The 17544-nt window shown below is 37.0% G+C and overlaps 1 protein-coding gene across 1 annotated transcript; it reads left to right on the top strand.

Moving 5' to 3' along the window:
• Positions 1-2335: 2335 nt before the first annotated feature.
• On the top strand, positions 2336-3294 carry LOC145783035 (uncharacterized). Its single transcript, XM_082594800.1, has 3 exons — positions 2336-2568; positions 2794-2912; positions 3192-3294. Exons 1-2 carry the CDS (start codon positions 2337-2339, stop codon positions 2904-2906), a joined length of 345 nt encoding a protein of 114 aa, XP_082450926.1. The 5' UTR covers position 2336; the 3' UTR covers positions 2907-2912; positions 3192-3294.
• Positions 3295-17544: the final 14250 nt, after the last annotated feature.

Genomic DNA, 17544 nt, shown 5'->3' with positions numbered 1-17544 from the left:
ATTCAAAACAATTTTGGTGTTTTCTTTCAAATTAAGCAAATGTATGTGATCATTTTGCTACAATTTAAAATTTTAACAATAGGCTATCAATGCTGTCATTATTTTCTGATATCGTACAAGTATACTATGAATATTTAAGACCAACGTTGGCCAGAAGAGTAGCCAATGCTTTGCCAACAAAGTAGTTTCATTTCAGTTTGTTTATGCCAAACTGAGCAGAGGTCTAGAAAAAGGTAGGAGCAACACAACGCGAAAGCGATAACGTGCTTGATACCGAAACAGTTTAAAGTTTCCATTAGCCTACACGTTTCCACAAAATAAACAATTGCAACTTTGGCTATATGCTGGATGTGAGGGCACAAGGTCGGCAATTTCGTCCAACATTGCCAACAATACGCCAACAATTTCAATACCGGTACTTCTTATTACGCGTTCAAAAAGGTCTCAAAGATTTTATTTCAGGTTTATTTGTTTCAAACTTGAAAAATACTAACACAAACCTCTTTTCATGTGGTATTGCTTCAAAACACAGTTGTGTGATTGGCTAACATCGGTCAGAAGCATTGCCAACGTTGTGCCAATTCATAACAATTTCGGTGTTTTCTTTCAAATTATGCAAATGTAGGCTGGCTATGCCATCATTTTGCTACAATTTTAATAATAGGCTATCAATGCTGTTATTATTTTCTGATACCGTACAAGTATACTATGAATATTTAAGACCAGCGTTGGTCAGAAGAGTAGCCAATGCTTTTATTACTTATTTCCATTTTTAAAAATATCAATAGCATACAAACCTTTTTTATGCGGTTTTGTTTAAAAATATGTTTGTGTGAGCAAACATCGGTTAGAAATGTTGCCAACGTTGTGCCAATTGAACAACTATTCTAAAGTTTTCTTTCAATTTGTGCAAATGTACACCATCATTTGTTACAGACCAGGCCAGTGAGAAGATAATTTGGGCCCGGTACCAATGAGATCTTTGGGCCTCTAAACAGTTTTAAGAATAACGCACTACATCTAAATATACGCGGTAGTTTGTTTGTTTTTCCGGACACCTTGAAGAAGTTACGGGCTCCTAACATTATCCAGGGCCCGAGTTCAAAAGTACTCCCTGAACTCCCCTGACACCGCTACTGGTGGGCAATTCCCAGCTTCAGGAGCAGTCATGTTGCGTCGAAATCTCTCCTCAATTTCTTGAAGCGAGATTTCACAAAACGATCGCTACTTTTACTTTCAACGATCCGGCGAATCGTTTTTTCTCCTCCCGCGGTGCTTAGAACAACACTGCAGGCACAATAATTGTTGTGAAAACTCCATTATGACGTCACTACTTAAACTTTGACTGGTCAATATGACGCGTTGAAGCGAAATAGGCAACAAAGCTTTAAAATGCGGCGATGTGTTATATTGTGTTATATCAACGTGAGGAGATGCAATTTAGCAGAAGAACTTGGTTTGTTTTGATGAAGGAAGACAAAGGCCATGACTTAATCCTTTGCTAAAGGGATTATGACGTCACTCGATTCACTTCGACTGTTCAAGCATGGCGGTTGTGCGCAATACACAATTACGTGGAGAGCCGAAAGCACAATGCTTATGTGAACAGCGCTAAAAGGAATTTTCGCTTCTTGCATCGAAAATATAAAAAATCGAATTCAATTGAGATATTAGTTTTAGAAATGATCAATTAGAAATGAGCCAAAAGAAGTTTTAGAAATGATCAAAATGAAACTATAGGAATGACTTACGACAATGTTTATGAAAACCTGGTAAGTGAATGTCTTTTATTCATTGAACCTGAAATAATTGTGTAAAGTCGTTTTTGTCACTAGGCTACGTTTACACAATTTAAAGAAAGTTATAAAACTCAATTTAGAGAAAGTTATAAAACTCAATGACCAATGGAAAACTTTCATATGAAATATTCTCGTGACAAATTTAGTGCCAGTGCTCCTAGATGAGTGCTAAGAAGATATCAGCAAAGTAGCAGAGCTTGTGATGTCCCACAACATGTGTAGGGTTTTGCTCAATCTTTGATTCTGCTGCTCCGGCAGTGTTTGCCTGACTGCTTAAATGTATTTGTATTTTTATGTCGTGTGGATAGGTCTGTGATGGTTGTAGAGTATTTGCAAATGTAGCTTTCATTGCCGTCAACTGAATAATAATAACATGTTTTACTTTGCGCCCATTGCGACAACATAGCCTACAGTAGCCTACACTGCGACCTACATACGCAACACAACAGACGACTGGAATCCCAAATAAAACTTTAAACGTTGGCTGTCATTTGTAACAGTCGAAAATTTCTGTAACAAGTGCTGAAGCTTTTTAATATGATGGATGAAACCCCTGTCATTACATTCGATTTACATTTTGCAGGTGGCAAATTTAAGTCAAGTTGTTGGCAAAAATGCAAGCGATTGTATCAGTGGACTTATTCCAACTATTATTATCGAACACAACACAGTTCAAGTCATGTCGAGAACAAAGAAAGAAAAAAAAACATCGTGAAGTCTAAGCACTCGTTTGATTGTTCAAAAAAGAATCTGAAAAAGGTTGTTCTTGGTGAGTACGGATAAATGTTTCTACTACGACTTAATGATTATGTCATAACTATGCCATTTTGCTCTTTTGATTAATGTATGATGTAATTGTGAAGAGTATTGAGTAATGTATGAAAATGTTTTAGTGGTGTACTCGCATTGATGTGAATACCGAACATGGTGGTTAGTAGGCTATGTCGGCATTTATATACTGATTTAACACTTTTTTTTTTACTTTCATGATTAGACATGGTGATGGCGCACGACAAAGCTGCTGCCGTGCAGCAAATTGATGAAGAGTTTCAGAGTGATTTCGAAATTGGAAGGACAGGCAAGGTGGCCGAAAACGGCAAAAACTAACTTTTGGTGAGCTTGTTGTATGTTTGAAAGACAACTCCGAATGTGTTGCTTTAGTTGTTGAATAACTATCTGTACACGCAATTAGAATGTATTGGAACTTGATTATCGCTCTGCGTGGCGCACAATCGAATGATAAGTTTTTTGTCACGCACGTTGGAGAGAGGGATATTACATTGATATTGCAGATTGTCAATTAACTTCGTATTATCCTGGACGACAACTGATCAAAATCCTACACTGTTGCCAAACAGCCCTCTTGAATTAAATATTTTTATTCATTCGCAGGAATTCAGAATGATAAAGATACGCAAGAAAAACCTGCTGATGTGCAATGAATATCCATCTGTCAATACGATTTGATGTGGCTTGTTTCTAATAAATGTGAAAATATAAGAAGCTCGTCTGTTACTTTGCTTTGTCACAAAGGGAGTAGTGTTGCTTATAAATCCGTGTTGCTGCTGTTCTTTCGCCCAAGGATTAGCTAGGTTCAACAATAAACTTTTGGTGATGAGCGAAGTTTAGGTACAGAGACGTTTGGCAAATGTAAATGCCAATGCTGTTCAGATGTTTTATGCACCAGCTTGCTTCGCATGGCCAACCTTGGTCAAAGCGCGGGCATCACAATAGTCAATAGGTCAGATGAAGCAGCGTCATGGTGCATAAAAGTCAACCAGAATTTAGGCGCCAGATGAAGCAAAATGGTGCACAAGCCATCTTGCCAACGTTGGCCAGATACAGATGCCAACGTTGGCAAGATGAAGCAAAATGGTGCTTAAAACATTTTGCCAATGTTGGCAAGATACAGAAGCCAACGTTGGCTAGATGCAGAAGTCGACGTTGGCTAGATGCAGACGCCAACGGTGGCAAGATGCAGACGCCAACGCTGGCCAGATGCATCCAAATGGTGCATAAAACATTTTGCCAACGTTGGCAAGATGCAGAAGCCAATGTTGGCAAGATGCAGAAGCCAAGGTTGGCAAGATGCAGAAGCCAGCGTTGGCAAGATGCAGACGCCAACGCTGGCCAGATGCATCCAAATGGTGCATAAAACATTTTGCCAACGTTGGCAAGATGCAGATGCCAACGTTGGCAAGATGCAGTAGCCAGCGTTGGCAAGATGCATAATCCAATGTTGGCAAGATGCAGAAGCCAACGGTGGCAAGATGCAGACGCCAACGCTGGCCAGATGCATCCAAATGGTGCAAAAAACTTCTTTCCAACGTTGGCGTCTGCATCTTGCCAATGTTGTGGCCAACTTCTTGCCAATGTTGCCCCAACAATCAATGTTTACTGGGGCATTGGGTGCATCAGATTCTTATAATACACAAATGGGACCTAACAGCATCAGCGGTATGGAACTATGGTGTAGTTGTGGTAGAACAAACCGCGGATAACATCATGGTTATTGTAGGCTTAAAGCGTAAGTCACTTGTCCTCCCCATTAGCTCAGTGGTTACACGTGTGACTATTTCGGTATCCGACTTTGCGTCAAAGCTTCTACAAGTATATGCAAAACTACCAACATTCCAAGGCTATGTCAGTCCGAGGAAAAAGATTCTACAGTAAAACCAAACCAACAAAAGATGTTTTTAAGTAAGCTAGGTTACCTAGAAACGTTTAAGGCGTGTTTTGGCTCGCAATAGGGGTGCAATCTACAAACAGAACTTATGATCAGAAAAAATTACGAGGTTTGTTACTTGACACATGATATTTATATTTCTTTGGCGTAGTTTTCATTTTTCGAATTTTTTTAGTTTCAAATGTTTAGTGAAATATCTTTGAAACTTGTAGTTTATTTTTAGATTAAGTAGATTCACAAATATCATTTCAAAATGAGTTGATTGCACATTGTTTTGGACTAATTTTGTTTAGTCTCCAATTCTGGGCTAGTTTACTTATACCTGGTGTTTGAAGATTTAGACCAAGTGCGCAGAAAGGCAAGGAAGTCTTATAATAATAATAATAATGCTTATTTTTATATTGCGTTGTATCCATCGCAAAAAGCGTTGCTCTTCAGCGCTTTACAAAGCAGACAAGTCAATGCAGCCGTATAAGCTATATAGAGGCGCAACTGAGTACGTTATTACCCGAATCCATTCCATTGCCTAGTGCCATTTTTAATACCATTTTTAATTCAGTACCATTTTTAGAAAGTCTCAGGTAAGACCCAACAGAGTATTGAACCCATGCCTACCAATCTAGAGGCGGGCGCTCTAACCACTAAGCCACAGAGCCGTCTTCAAGCCTTGCCCACCTTCATTAGGCTATAGTTAGTTTTTCAATGTAACAGCTTCGATCAAAAGAGTTAATGCAAAGCAATGTTTCAATAAACAATTGTGACTTAGTAAGTTAATGTGCAGCAATAAATTCTCCAATTTTTAGATGTTTCGTAGTCCAAAAAAGTTTGAAATCCTGTGTGGTCAATGCTGGCGACGGGGGCGCCGGAAGCGGGGGGGCAATGGTGCCCTTTTAAAGTCATGTAAGTTACTGCACATTTTGCAATATAACAATTTCTGCTATTCGCTTTTAGCCTAATTATAATCTTTCATTTTTGCCTCAAAATAATATTTACAGCACAAAATTTTGCAACACAGTACAGGCCTTAAAACTCGTTTTTTTTTCGGCAGCCATCGTGGCCTACCGGGAGCTTCTTCTCGGCGGCCAAATCTGCGTGCTTGGAGGCCAAAATACAAAATAAAAATAACGATAGCACAAGTAAATAGACATACACTTGCAACAATGCTAAAATGATCACTTAGCGTTGTTGAAGTCTGGGTCTGGGCGACGTCCTACAATAGAATCGTTGCACCACGCAATAACTGCTCTATCGGGATTGCAATCCAGTACTGCGGGACCATCTAACGACACTCGCACAAGTGTCTCCAATGTGGCTGATTTTAAAGAAGTTCGCCACTCCCCTAGAATTGTTTTTAACAACGAAAAACAACGTTCGACATGTGTTGACGATGACGGCAAGGTAATAAAATAAGTATTTCCATTATGTGAAGGACATTACCGGTACCGTACTAAAAGAAGCATAATTTTTGCAAAATATGATCAAAAAAATCTTTTTCCTTTGGGATGTCAACTAACCCAGTTCTCCTTTTTAACAACGATTCAATGTCTGACAACATCGAATCGACATAAAAACGACAATATTGCCAGCCAATGTAAATTAGCATTTCGGATTAAGACTTTGTTAAAATAAACGTCGGGAATTACAAACAAGACTTACAGCGCTGGTGATCGCAGATGGATATATTCCATCAATAACAAATATTCCCGCACAATGCAACAGTGGCGATTATGACGCGCTGACCTAATTTTGCGTCACTCTTTGATACTACATATTTTCGACAGTTAATCCACGATCATTCTATTGTGAAATGAAATAATTGGCTAGAAGTGACCGGCGGCCAAACTTGGCCGATTGAGGAGGTAGCACCGGCGGTCATTCAAGCACTATTTAGCGGCCATGGCCGCAGGCTGCTTTAAGGCTTGACAGTAGGTTATATCATTATAACATAGCATGATGCCTTTCTTTGTATACCGGACACTTGTAGGCTATCATTACTCAATAAATAGTGAGCTGATAGATTAGCATTATCGCTATATCTTATCTTAAAACTTGAAAAAAAAATTGGCCTTTTAGTAAACAAAAATGCCCTTTTTTTGTAATCTTGCCCCCCCAGTCAAAAATCGTTCCGGCGCCCCTGGCTGGCGACTTGGTTGCTACATTGGAAGACAGTAAATGAAGCGAGAAAATTTTACAATGATAAAAAAAAATTACATTTTTTCCCCGATTCTGGTAGGGTAACGTTACCAAGTGTCGCTTGAATCAGTCGCTGCATCCCATACCCTCGTTATCACTTATACCTGTCGAAAGGATGTTTTTTCTCCTTAGAAAAAGTTTTTACCTACTTTCAAGACCTAAAGGCCTACATAGTCGTTCTCTTGCAGCATCAGTAGGTAAACTGCTAAAATAACCATCATCAATATCAAATGAATCCGGCCTTTCGAAATAAACCGGCATCATCTACGTATAAGGGTATGGGCTATATTGTACTGTGTTTCGTGAGATCTATCTTTAAAAGGAACTAGCTCTTGGAAATGAGACTCTATATTAACACAAGAAACATTAAACATTAAACATTTTATTTAATTCACCATAGCACATGACTAGAGAACTGTGTTTTGTGCAAACCGCTACTACCACAGCGAACTCGTAGCATCGGGTGAAAACAGATCGTTAGTATCTACATTGTGATTTTATTTAATATTCTTTAAAGAATTATTCCTGCAGTGTATGCGTAATCCGAAGCGTCTTTGCCATTATTGAAATAACATCTGACTAGAATTACGTTTCCAAAATTGCTGAGGTAATCAAGAAATAGAACAATAGTTTGCTACAATACAATAGTTACAGAACAATAGTTACAGTACAATAGTTATAAAGAACAATAGTTACCGTATTCTTATTTTTACGTTACAGCGTCGTCGTTGTAGGATCGGTCGGTTTGTGATATTTCCTGACATACACATCACAATGCTGTGGTTTCACAAATGTTGATCATCATATCGATCGCACTAATTTAATTATTTTATGTAAATTGCGCTATCGTGTGTAGGCTAATTGTACAGTTTTTTGCATTTTCATTGTCTTTGAAAACGGCCTGTTAAACTTTATGTCTGACATTTACTGCCATGTAAAACACAATAAAAAATTAAACATGCAATGTACTGTAAAAAACATGGATCTAAAATTATATGAGTCCACCACATATAGCCTACAGTGGAAGCAAACACGTAAGTGGCAATTTCAGTCAAGCTATCCTGTACATGGGAGTCACCCATGGCTACCATCTCCAGGTGGCCATGGAGTCTCCTTACAAACTAAGTTACAACTTTTACATTCGTCACTAACTTTTTGTATCGATAACTTTTTTAATTTTATTTTACTTTTTTAATCACAACTTCCTTGTGGGTAGACTACAATTTACGTATCACGCCTTTTTGAAAGTTTTTATTATTTAAAACAAACTGTTGTGAGAAAAACAATGACTTATCAAGCTGACACAGAAAAAATTTAAGAAAACAATTTTGGACATAAGTGTAAATAAGGTTAAAATATATAGATAACATATCATAATAATACCACCACGTACACAACAAAATATAGACTTTCCTTGTAATAGCGTCTGAAACGTTCTGCGCGACTGTGGTCAGTAAGGCAGCACTAAATTGCTGGCGTCGCAGTGTGGGCTTCTGCTGGCAAGCGCTTACAAGTCGTGCTGCTAATTGCCATCAACTTTCAACTCAATCTATTTGTACGTATTCTTTTTTACCGATATACAAATGAACTTGTTAGTCTATGTTGCGTTAACGTTATAATAGAAGAAAAACGGAGAAAGTTAACACAGCATTCCACAACAAAGTGGTACATTGAAAAGTCTCCGTTACTGCACTGGACAGTGAGCTGTGAAAATGAGCACAAATTAATCATTGTTTTGAGCTCACTTCCACAAAAGTATGCAAATGGGCTCGTAGTTGGGTCCTCACGTCACTATTGCAGATTTGGAACGGACAACACAGTATCAAAGTTGTTTGTTGAGTTATGCAGAACCGTCTTCAGTTCTTGTTCCTTGAACCGACATGCCTTTCAAACTGACTTTTATTTCAAAATCTATTGAATTATTGAAATAAAACGTTTATCAAACTGCTTATAATGAAAACTATCATATTGACAACAAACGTCATATTGGCGCCTACTTTGTACACAAAATTTTCTTTCAATTAACGTTCTTGTTTTTCATTGATAAAAAATATTGTAGTAGGCTACTGTAATGACAATACACAACACGCTACGTTAGCTACCGATTATACTGCTAAACAAAAATTTATGAGTTTGTTTGTAACTTGATACAGACATTCAAGCAGATACATCTGCAGATAAGTTATTCCGCAACTTCTTCTTTAAGTATTTATTCCAAGGCAATAGGATGGTCTTCCACTGAACGTTTCCTAACTGTATCAAAAGAAATTCAGCAAAAAGTGCTGCTCTTAAATACATGTGAATCAAGAAACCATTATGTTGTGTTCGGAAAGACAGTGCGACAGCTCCAATGCAATCAACGAGAGCGCTAATAACAGCAATTACAAAGTTTCGTTTCGCCATTTCCATCAAACTTTTCTTTCTTGATGACGATTTTATATCCTTTAAACTTGAAGTTCCAACGCCAGATCTGTTCTTAATTATCGGGTAAGCAAACAAGAGAGAAGAGACAGTGTGGATTAAAATAGCATTGATTCCTAAAACAGCACCAAAAGCTTTACTGACACTTGTACCTTTAGCCACATAACATTCGTTCTTGCCATCATGTATGAAACGCACAAATACCTTTGTTAGAATTGCATATAGCCTACTAATGGAATTCCTGCAGCTGAAAATAATGAAACTTTGCTCACAAATCGTGTGAATGGTGATGTCAGATGCTTCATCAATTTGTTTATATAAAAAGATCTTTGACGAGACCAAATTGTGGAGTACATTGATAAATAAGTCAAATTATTAAGAGCTTCTTCGATATGTTTGAATACATCACAACTCGGAAGTAAATCGATTTCTAACAAAGTATTGGTCAAAACCTCTAACATTACACTTCCTGTCAACACAATTGATGCTAAGAAACTTAAAACTCTTGGTTGATTGTTAAAACTTTGTTTGGTTATTTTCCAGTTTTTGAAGACGTTGGCTGCAGACTTCTGTGACCTGCGCACTTTCGTCTCATGAATGCTTAACACTACAACAAAGTAGAAAAATATACCAATGTCAATGATTTGCGCATGGTGGAACAAATCATTGAACAAGTATCTGATGGACTGCGATTCGTTGGATGAGTTCAATCGAATTAACGGCAGCGAAGATTTCAAAGAAACTGTGGAAACTTCTGTCATTTTGATGATGAAAGTACTGCAAGACTTGGAGTAACTCAACGATGTGCTGTTGCTAGTTCAGACCAAAGCGACAAATGAATCTTAAAATGCTTTGTTTGAGCTTTTCAAAACATGTGTCATTTAACTTTTAAATTGTATTTCCTCCACAGAGTTAATGTGTTTATGCTAATTATTGTTGTCAGCTTAGAGGGTTTATTACGTTTGTGTCATCTAAGTATATCAATAAATTATGATGTGTTTTGGCTTAGTTTGTGACAACGTCGTCTAAAAGAACAAACAAGGCTACTTAAAATGGTTTAAACTTGTAAAAACATAGAATAAAATGCATTATTGATGTTGAAAATATGCCTAACTACTAAGTAGGTATAACTTTAAATAGGATAAGTAACATAACCGCAAGACTACTGGTGATTTAAATCCTAAACGTTAATTTAGAGCTACAACCATGTTGCAAACCGAGTTCCTGGTTGTTTGAACTAAAGATGTGCAGAGCAGTGGAGTATGCTGAGCATTTTTTGGGTGTTCGCTATCCTTCAATAGGCCTTAAACACACACCAGACTTCCAATTTGCTTAATAGCTGTTCAGATTATATCAAAATAAACTGATGTGATATGATATAAAAAGTCATTGTGCAAATCAAGCATGTGTTTAATTAAAACTGTTTAAAAAGAGTGAACACACAAAAAAAATCATTACCGTACGCCACTGATACAGATTTAGATTTTCTGGACTTCTGCTCCATCCCGACTCCGAAGTCTGTGACTCCAAACTCCACTGCGACTTCAAACGCAAACCGTAAACCAGAATTCGTGTTTTTAATGTTATAAAACTTATATCTTCCCTTTCCTCTATCATGACAAAAGTATATTTTTAAAAGAAAAAATTACTGGTATGAAAATAAAACCATAAAAATACACAAAAATATCAGCTGCTCCAAATACGATGTAATATTTGTCCGCTAAAATTATCAACTGACTAAAAATCATCAACCGGCTCAAACTCGGCATCTGCTTTTTTTTAATTTCATTCTCCCACTCTGGTTCGACTCCAGCCGAAACTCGAGATTCCGGCTTTTAAACACTCCAAAGCTTCGACTTCTATAATACGCCTCTGATTTGAATATTTTAATGACGATGAATCGATGATAGTGATGATGCGAAATAATTCGTTCAGTGAACTTGTAAAGTATTTTTCAGGGCTGTGGAGGCGGAAAGATTTTGGCGTATCCAGAGTCTGAGTAGTCAAAAAAAGCCGATTCTGACTCCAGTTTGATAAAAACGATGAAAAATAATTTTGTGCTTACAATTTTTTTTTTAAATATTGTTTCTCGTTCTCCGCTCAAACAATTTACTAGAAAGAAGAATTGTTTGTGCCTGTCAGTTTTTGTAACAGTTGCTGTTTTAATTTCGATCACGATTTCACTGAAACTAAATTGAAAAAACATAAAAATAGACAAAAATTAAAAAAAAAATCTTGCAACCCTCAAAAATCTGGCAACGCTAAAGTCGGAGTCGACCAGTTGTAATCCGAAGAGTCGGATATTTTTTGCCCAAATCCGAAGCCTTGGTATTTTTCATCAATATGTCTGTAATAGAAGGAAAACATAATGATAGTTAGCTTAATTACATTAAAATGGAATGAGTAAGCATCTATGGTAGGTCCAGTAAAATTGTCCGAAGATTCAAAATATTGAACTTCCGGGAGCCACCTTTAAATATTATTTTTTTACTCAAAATATTTTGTACGATGTTTTCATGTCAAAAGTAATCATTTGGGATGGTATCTCGATAGATTTTTGAATGTTGGTTAATTTGGATCACCATATTACCTATGCATACCAGTGGCGTATATTTAGGGTGTTCAAGGTGTTCACTGAACACCCCAAGAAATCCAGAAAAAAAGAAAATTTCCATCGGTTGTCGATGTTTTTTACTTTCATGATATTCTAACATCTTGCTGCATGCTGATTGCTTTCTTTTCAATTGCAAAACTCGTCCCCTTCAAATTTTAATACTCCAACGTTTGAGGTCATTGCCTTTAATTTATTTCGGTCATTACCTTTAAGCTGGGTGTGCACTGACAGCTTGGCGAGTGCTATTTAAAATAAACAATTAAGAAAAATGACGTCACAAGGCAGCGAAAACAGCAATGGTTTTAGTTTAGCCAGGCTGTTCACTCGCTGATCTGAACAATTCAATTCAATTCAATTCAATTTATTTTTCTTTGTCAGAATACAAAAGAAATGATATTGTGAAAAAGAAATACAGTAACAAAACCAACAAAAGAAAAGGTGGCAAAACCATAATGGTTTAAGACGTGCATAAAAGGATCTAATATTGCGGTATATGCATCGATAAATATAGTTAAGCACGGCCACCAAACCTGATACAGTAAAACAAGTAGATGAATAAGTTAAGAATCAGTCGCCTCCTCGTTCCTAAAACAACTGGAGCGTCAATTCTTAAAGCAATGAGAACACGACTGAACCCAACAACATCACAAAAACAAACTAATACACACACACATATTGAAATTACATAAGGGACTATCAAAACAAGGACTATTTACAGGTTTTATACAGAAATAAAGTGTTCGCAGCAACGAAATTAAGTAGCTTATAGAATGCAGAACAAATACACAATATGGCAGCTCATTATTAAGATAAAATAGTTAAAAAAGCTTTGTTTTTTAAATTAATTTCCAGCACATGTAAGAGCATAAGAAGTATGATGATATAGCAGCGTGTTTTTCGTATTGCCAATAAGAGTTGAATCATCTTTTATAGCGTCAGTGAAGGATGGAGTGTTTTGGTATCGCTAATGAGAGGTGGAGATTCTTTGGTAGTGCCGATGAAGGATGTAGTGTCTGAGCTGTTTCAAGCATCTTTTCCAAACCAATCTAAACAATAATTTTACGAAAAGTCAAGCGATCCTCTGAACAAACATAATAGCTTATAATAATCAGGGGGTAGTTAGATGCAAGCTTGTAGTAACTTAGTGATATATTCTTATCTGGCAATATAAAATTATGCAATACAGTATAGTAGCTTATTCATGGAAGAGTAAAGATAGTAATCATCATCTTTAACTATTCGGGTGTAATATATGATAAGATATAGCCTACGTATATTAAGATATGTTAATGTATAATATAGTAATATATGTAGGATAAATTTACAAAAGTGGCATTTGGAAAGGCATGCTATGCCAGGATTTGGTGTAACAATCAATAATACAATCAGAAAATTAAAAAGTTACAGCATAGGTTGTTAGAGGTTGATTTTCAGAACGCAAGTGCTTTTTCAGGTTACTGCAAAATATTGAAAAGGTTGCAATTTCAGTGACGGTTTTCGGGAGATTGTTCCACACTTTAACTCCACTAAACTGGATGGAATGTTGAGTCAGTCTTTTGGAGAAGTAGGGGAGGAAAAAGTTATTGTTGCTTCTGGTTGATATTGAGTGCAAATTGTTATTAAGTTGAAATAGAGAATTAAAGCATTGGGGTAAGTGGTTGTGTTTGAGTTTGAACATAAATTTTGCAGTTTCCATTGTGTATAGTTCGTCAATTGTGAAAAAATTATGGGATTGAGAGTGATTTGATTCATGTTTTGCAATCATTTTTATAAATTTGTTGCAAATCTTTTGAAGTTTATTTAAAACAGTTACATGACCATGCTTCCATACACTTATGCAATACCGGAGATTGCTTTCGATTAAAGAATGGTATTGCCAATAAGAGTTCACTTGCTGATCTGAACACCTTGGCGCGTCATTGGGGGAATCCCAGGCAATAGCAAGTTTTAGCTTGTTGGATTAGAGTTTGAGGTGATCAGAGTTGGAAACAAGATAAGATAAAATGTTTTTTATGCACCAAGTGCCAGTAAATTAGGACTAGCTTGTCTGAATCTGCAACAAAGCTTATGGCAACAGCTTTATTTTCATGTTTATTATCGAGTTGCTTTGCTATCGTTTTTTGTTTTAACTTTCACCTGTTTGTTTTTAATTCGCTTGTACATTTTTCAAGGTTTTGCGACCGTGCCTAATCCTTGCATGAAGTAAATCATTTCCATCTCGAGCACGCTTTAACTTTAGCGTTTTTTCAGACTCCTGCTGTGTTATGGCAAGTAATATTGTTCATTTTGATGGTCGGAAATAAAAACTGAACTGAAGTATGTGACTTTAGAAATGCAACTTAATGTTTGATATTATTAAGTCTTTCATTCAATAGGCGCTGTCAAATAAATATCTATTTTGTATTCTTCTCCATTCCGACAACATTATTTTTGTCAGTTCTGTTCATGTTCAGAATTTGTGCTGAAAATGCTCTCAGAACGCACCAAATTCAATGTTAATTTTAAAAATGTTCTGGGGGAGGCCCCCCAAACCCCCCGCTGTTGCTTTGCCGTCACTGAACACCCTGTCAAAGTGGTCACGGTACGCCACTGATACATACTTAGCATTTTTTACAGTTTGTAGCAGTATTTGCTGGAATGGACCTTGCGTCACTCGTTTTAAATAATTTGCAATGGTGTGGTAAAATTGGTTTTGAGATCATTGTGATAACTCACCTTCAGTAACAAGTGACAACTTGGACAAACTGTAAAATAACGTAGTCTTGTTTGAGAATATTTCCATAGATTACTGTAAATAATATCTGCTGGCATCTACTAATATATTATATCTGCTAATATCTGCTGGCATCTACTAATATATTATATCTGCTAATATCTGCTGGCATCTACTAAAATATTATATCTGCTAATATCTGCTGGCATCTACTAATATATTATATCTGTTAATATCTGCTAACCCTACATCTACTAAGTTTTTACCAGTTCTTTCTGACTTCGTCCTAGATGAGTTTTGCCACATAGCTGCCACAGTCCTCCTGGATTGCTGGGACTGAAGCCACTTTACGCACTCCACAGCTACATCACCAGACGAGCGATAAACAAACTCCTCAAATCAAAAAACGCCTGTGTTGCTCAAGCACAATCCTTACTGGAGCACAACATCAGTGCTTTATCTTGAATCACCAACACCTGGGAAGTGGAGTGAACACACAACAGCTCCAGACTCCTTTGTCTCCGACGCTGGGTCCATGCCGCCATGAAAACAGCTCAACCGACCTAGGTGGGTAAATCTGAATCGCTTTCGCACATGGATTGGGTGCTTCGGATTCTTATAATACACAAATGGGACCTATAGGCTACAGCATCTGCGGCATGGAGCTCTAAAGGATTAGAACAAACCAGACTAGATAATTCTAGTTGTCTAATTCGATAAATTAGAGCGAAATGTCAAAAATTCAAATTCTAATCTAATTCGGTAAAAACTTGTTTGCTCTAAGTTAAAGTCTAATTGTAGTTTTTATCCAATCTCCAGTTTTGCTCAAAATTTTAGTTTGTCCAACAGTATTTTTTGGAAAATGGAAGGATACTGCGCTCTTATCAACGCTATACAAAGAAAATGCGATAAAACGATCAAGATTCAAGATCAAAGTGTCATTCCATCCCTTGAGCAGCAAAGTCATGAAAAGCTCGATTAATTCAACAATTCACTGACGTTACAATGCATACTATGACGTAAGTGGTTATGGCGCCGTGATGGTGGAATGACACTTTGATCCCGAGTTGCCACATTGCTGGTGTTTTAATCCAACTAAAAAAAGATATGTGACAAGTGCCTCCAACTAATTCTAATCTAGTTTAAATTTTACTCTAATTTGTGAAAATTGGGTAGCTCTAATTTTAATCTAGATCTAATTTAAAAAAGCTTAAATTACTCTAATTATACTGGGTAACATTTTACAACGTATTTTTATTCCTTGCTCGTTTCAAGTTTAGCCTACTTAGACCAATTGTCCCCTAGACCGCGATTCCATCTCAGAGATTTCTTGGTGAAATTTTTCACCATGCTGGTCGCTCACATCACCCAGGTTTGGTGGGAAAAAGTCTAAGTGTGAATGAAGAAAATGCAGTTTAAGTGAAATTTTGCAGCCCATTTCGCGGTATGAATCCAGAAAATTGTCCACTAGTTCCGAGTAATTTTCTACCCTGCAGTTCCCAAGAAAATTTTGTACAATCTGTACAAATGCATTCCAGGCTTTCAATTCAACTGAATTAAGATTGAGTGGAAATATGGAGTGGTGGCAAATACACTTTGCTGGGATTAATTAGGAGTTAGGCGAGTAAGAATTGACATAAAAATAGCCGGACCCGGACATTTTTGATAACAAACATTTTTCTTCATAAAAAGATGGGTTACCTGTTTGACACCCCAAATCTAAAATGCGGCAAAATTCGGACATGGGGAAAGGTCTTTCTCACTGGGGCAATTATTGATCGGCGCGCCATCTAGCGAAAGAAAAATTTATGTATTTTCTGTCGTGCTAATTCCCGAATTTCAAGTGAAACAAGGATGATTAACATAGGCTAGTGTCTAGAATTACCCTTCAGCAAAATTTGCTATTTTACGTTGAATCGACGCAAAATAACATTTTTTTGTTTGCTGAGTGCCTCATGTAACAGAATTTAGGCTCCAATGATAGTGTAAAAAGGTGGTCCCATACTTGATTCAAGTGTTGGGTATGAGAAGATAAGGTCCTCATTGTACTAAGCCTTCGGCACTAAGGAGAGTAGAGTGGCTAGTTCCTTTCTCTCGGCCGCCTTTCCTGCAGCAATTATGCCCACCCAATTTATTACACCCTGGGTAGAGGTGAGCGATGTTTTCAACAACCAGCTTAAGCCGGGTATCGAACCAGGTTTGCATCATTAGAAAGCCAACGCCTTACCCGTTGTGCCATCCCACAGTGTAGTGGTTGTAAAATTCTACAAAATGCTAATTAACTAAGATGGATTTCGGAAAATGTCATTTCGTCTGTTACAACGTATCTGACGAACATGAAAATTACGGACACATAAAATTTGGTAATGATTTATATCTTGAACTTTCACAAAGAAAAGATTTCAGAAAAAGCATAATTAAGGAGTTGGATAACAGCTATAACATCATACCAGCCAAGTCATTAAATCCATTGCATCATCGCCAAAGTTGCACAAAAATACTTACCTGAAGAAATAGGTCGTTACATAGGTAGCCATTCTTACGTCGATGCAATGTCGCCAGACTTTTATTGTCAATTGGCATTTTTATACATCAGGTCACAAGATCACGTATTCTCTTGGATGTACTATGTACTCATCCCTTACTATGTACTCATCTCTTGGTCTTTGTGCAAGTTATGGTCAAGTAATAGCGTACGATCAGCTGTACTGTAAGCCAAGCGAATGGTGATAATACGGATGAGGTAATGGACTCTACAAGTCATCTCGGCTCTTTCTGTCAGTGGGTAGCAAATAACTTCAATTTTAACGAAGATTTTAACTTCGATTTTAACTCTGACAGGTCATGAACTCATGATACAACTCATGTGATGGGCATTATAAATTGTCAAACACAAAGAATGGCAACTCGACCACTAGTTATTGAAAAACAACACGTCAGTGCAACTGAACAACTGGAATCAGGCAATTTTAGCAATTTAGTCAAGTTGTATACTGGGCAAAGACAGGTACTTGGAAAGACGTACGAATCAAGCAGCCGAACGTCTCTTCCGTGTTATTTACGCATCAAGAATAGCTTGACACTCTATGGCTGTGTTCAAACATATTCAATTCTAAGC

Source organism: Aplidium turbinatum, chromosome 14, assembly GCF_918807975.1.
Source record: "Aplidium turbinatum chromosome 14, kaAplTurb1.1, whole genome shotgun sequence".
Classification (NCBI taxonomy): domain Eukaryota; kingdom Metazoa; phylum Chordata; class Ascidiacea; order Aplousobranchia; family Polyclinidae; genus Aplidium; species Aplidium turbinatum.
The sequence above is the reverse complement of the archived record's forward strand: the minus strand, read 5'-3'. Positions and strand labels throughout refer to the sequence as shown.

Excerpts from the sequence above, each read along its gene's own strand:
- LOC145783035 (XM_082594800.1), top strand. The coding sequence starts at position 2,337 with ATGATGGATGAAACCCCTGTCATTACATTCGATTTACATTTTGCAGGT. Across the intron at positions 2,569-2,793 it reads TCTGAAAAAGGTTGTTCTTG|ACATGGTGATGGCGCACGAC; the intron begins GTGAGTACGGAT and ends TTTCATGATTAG.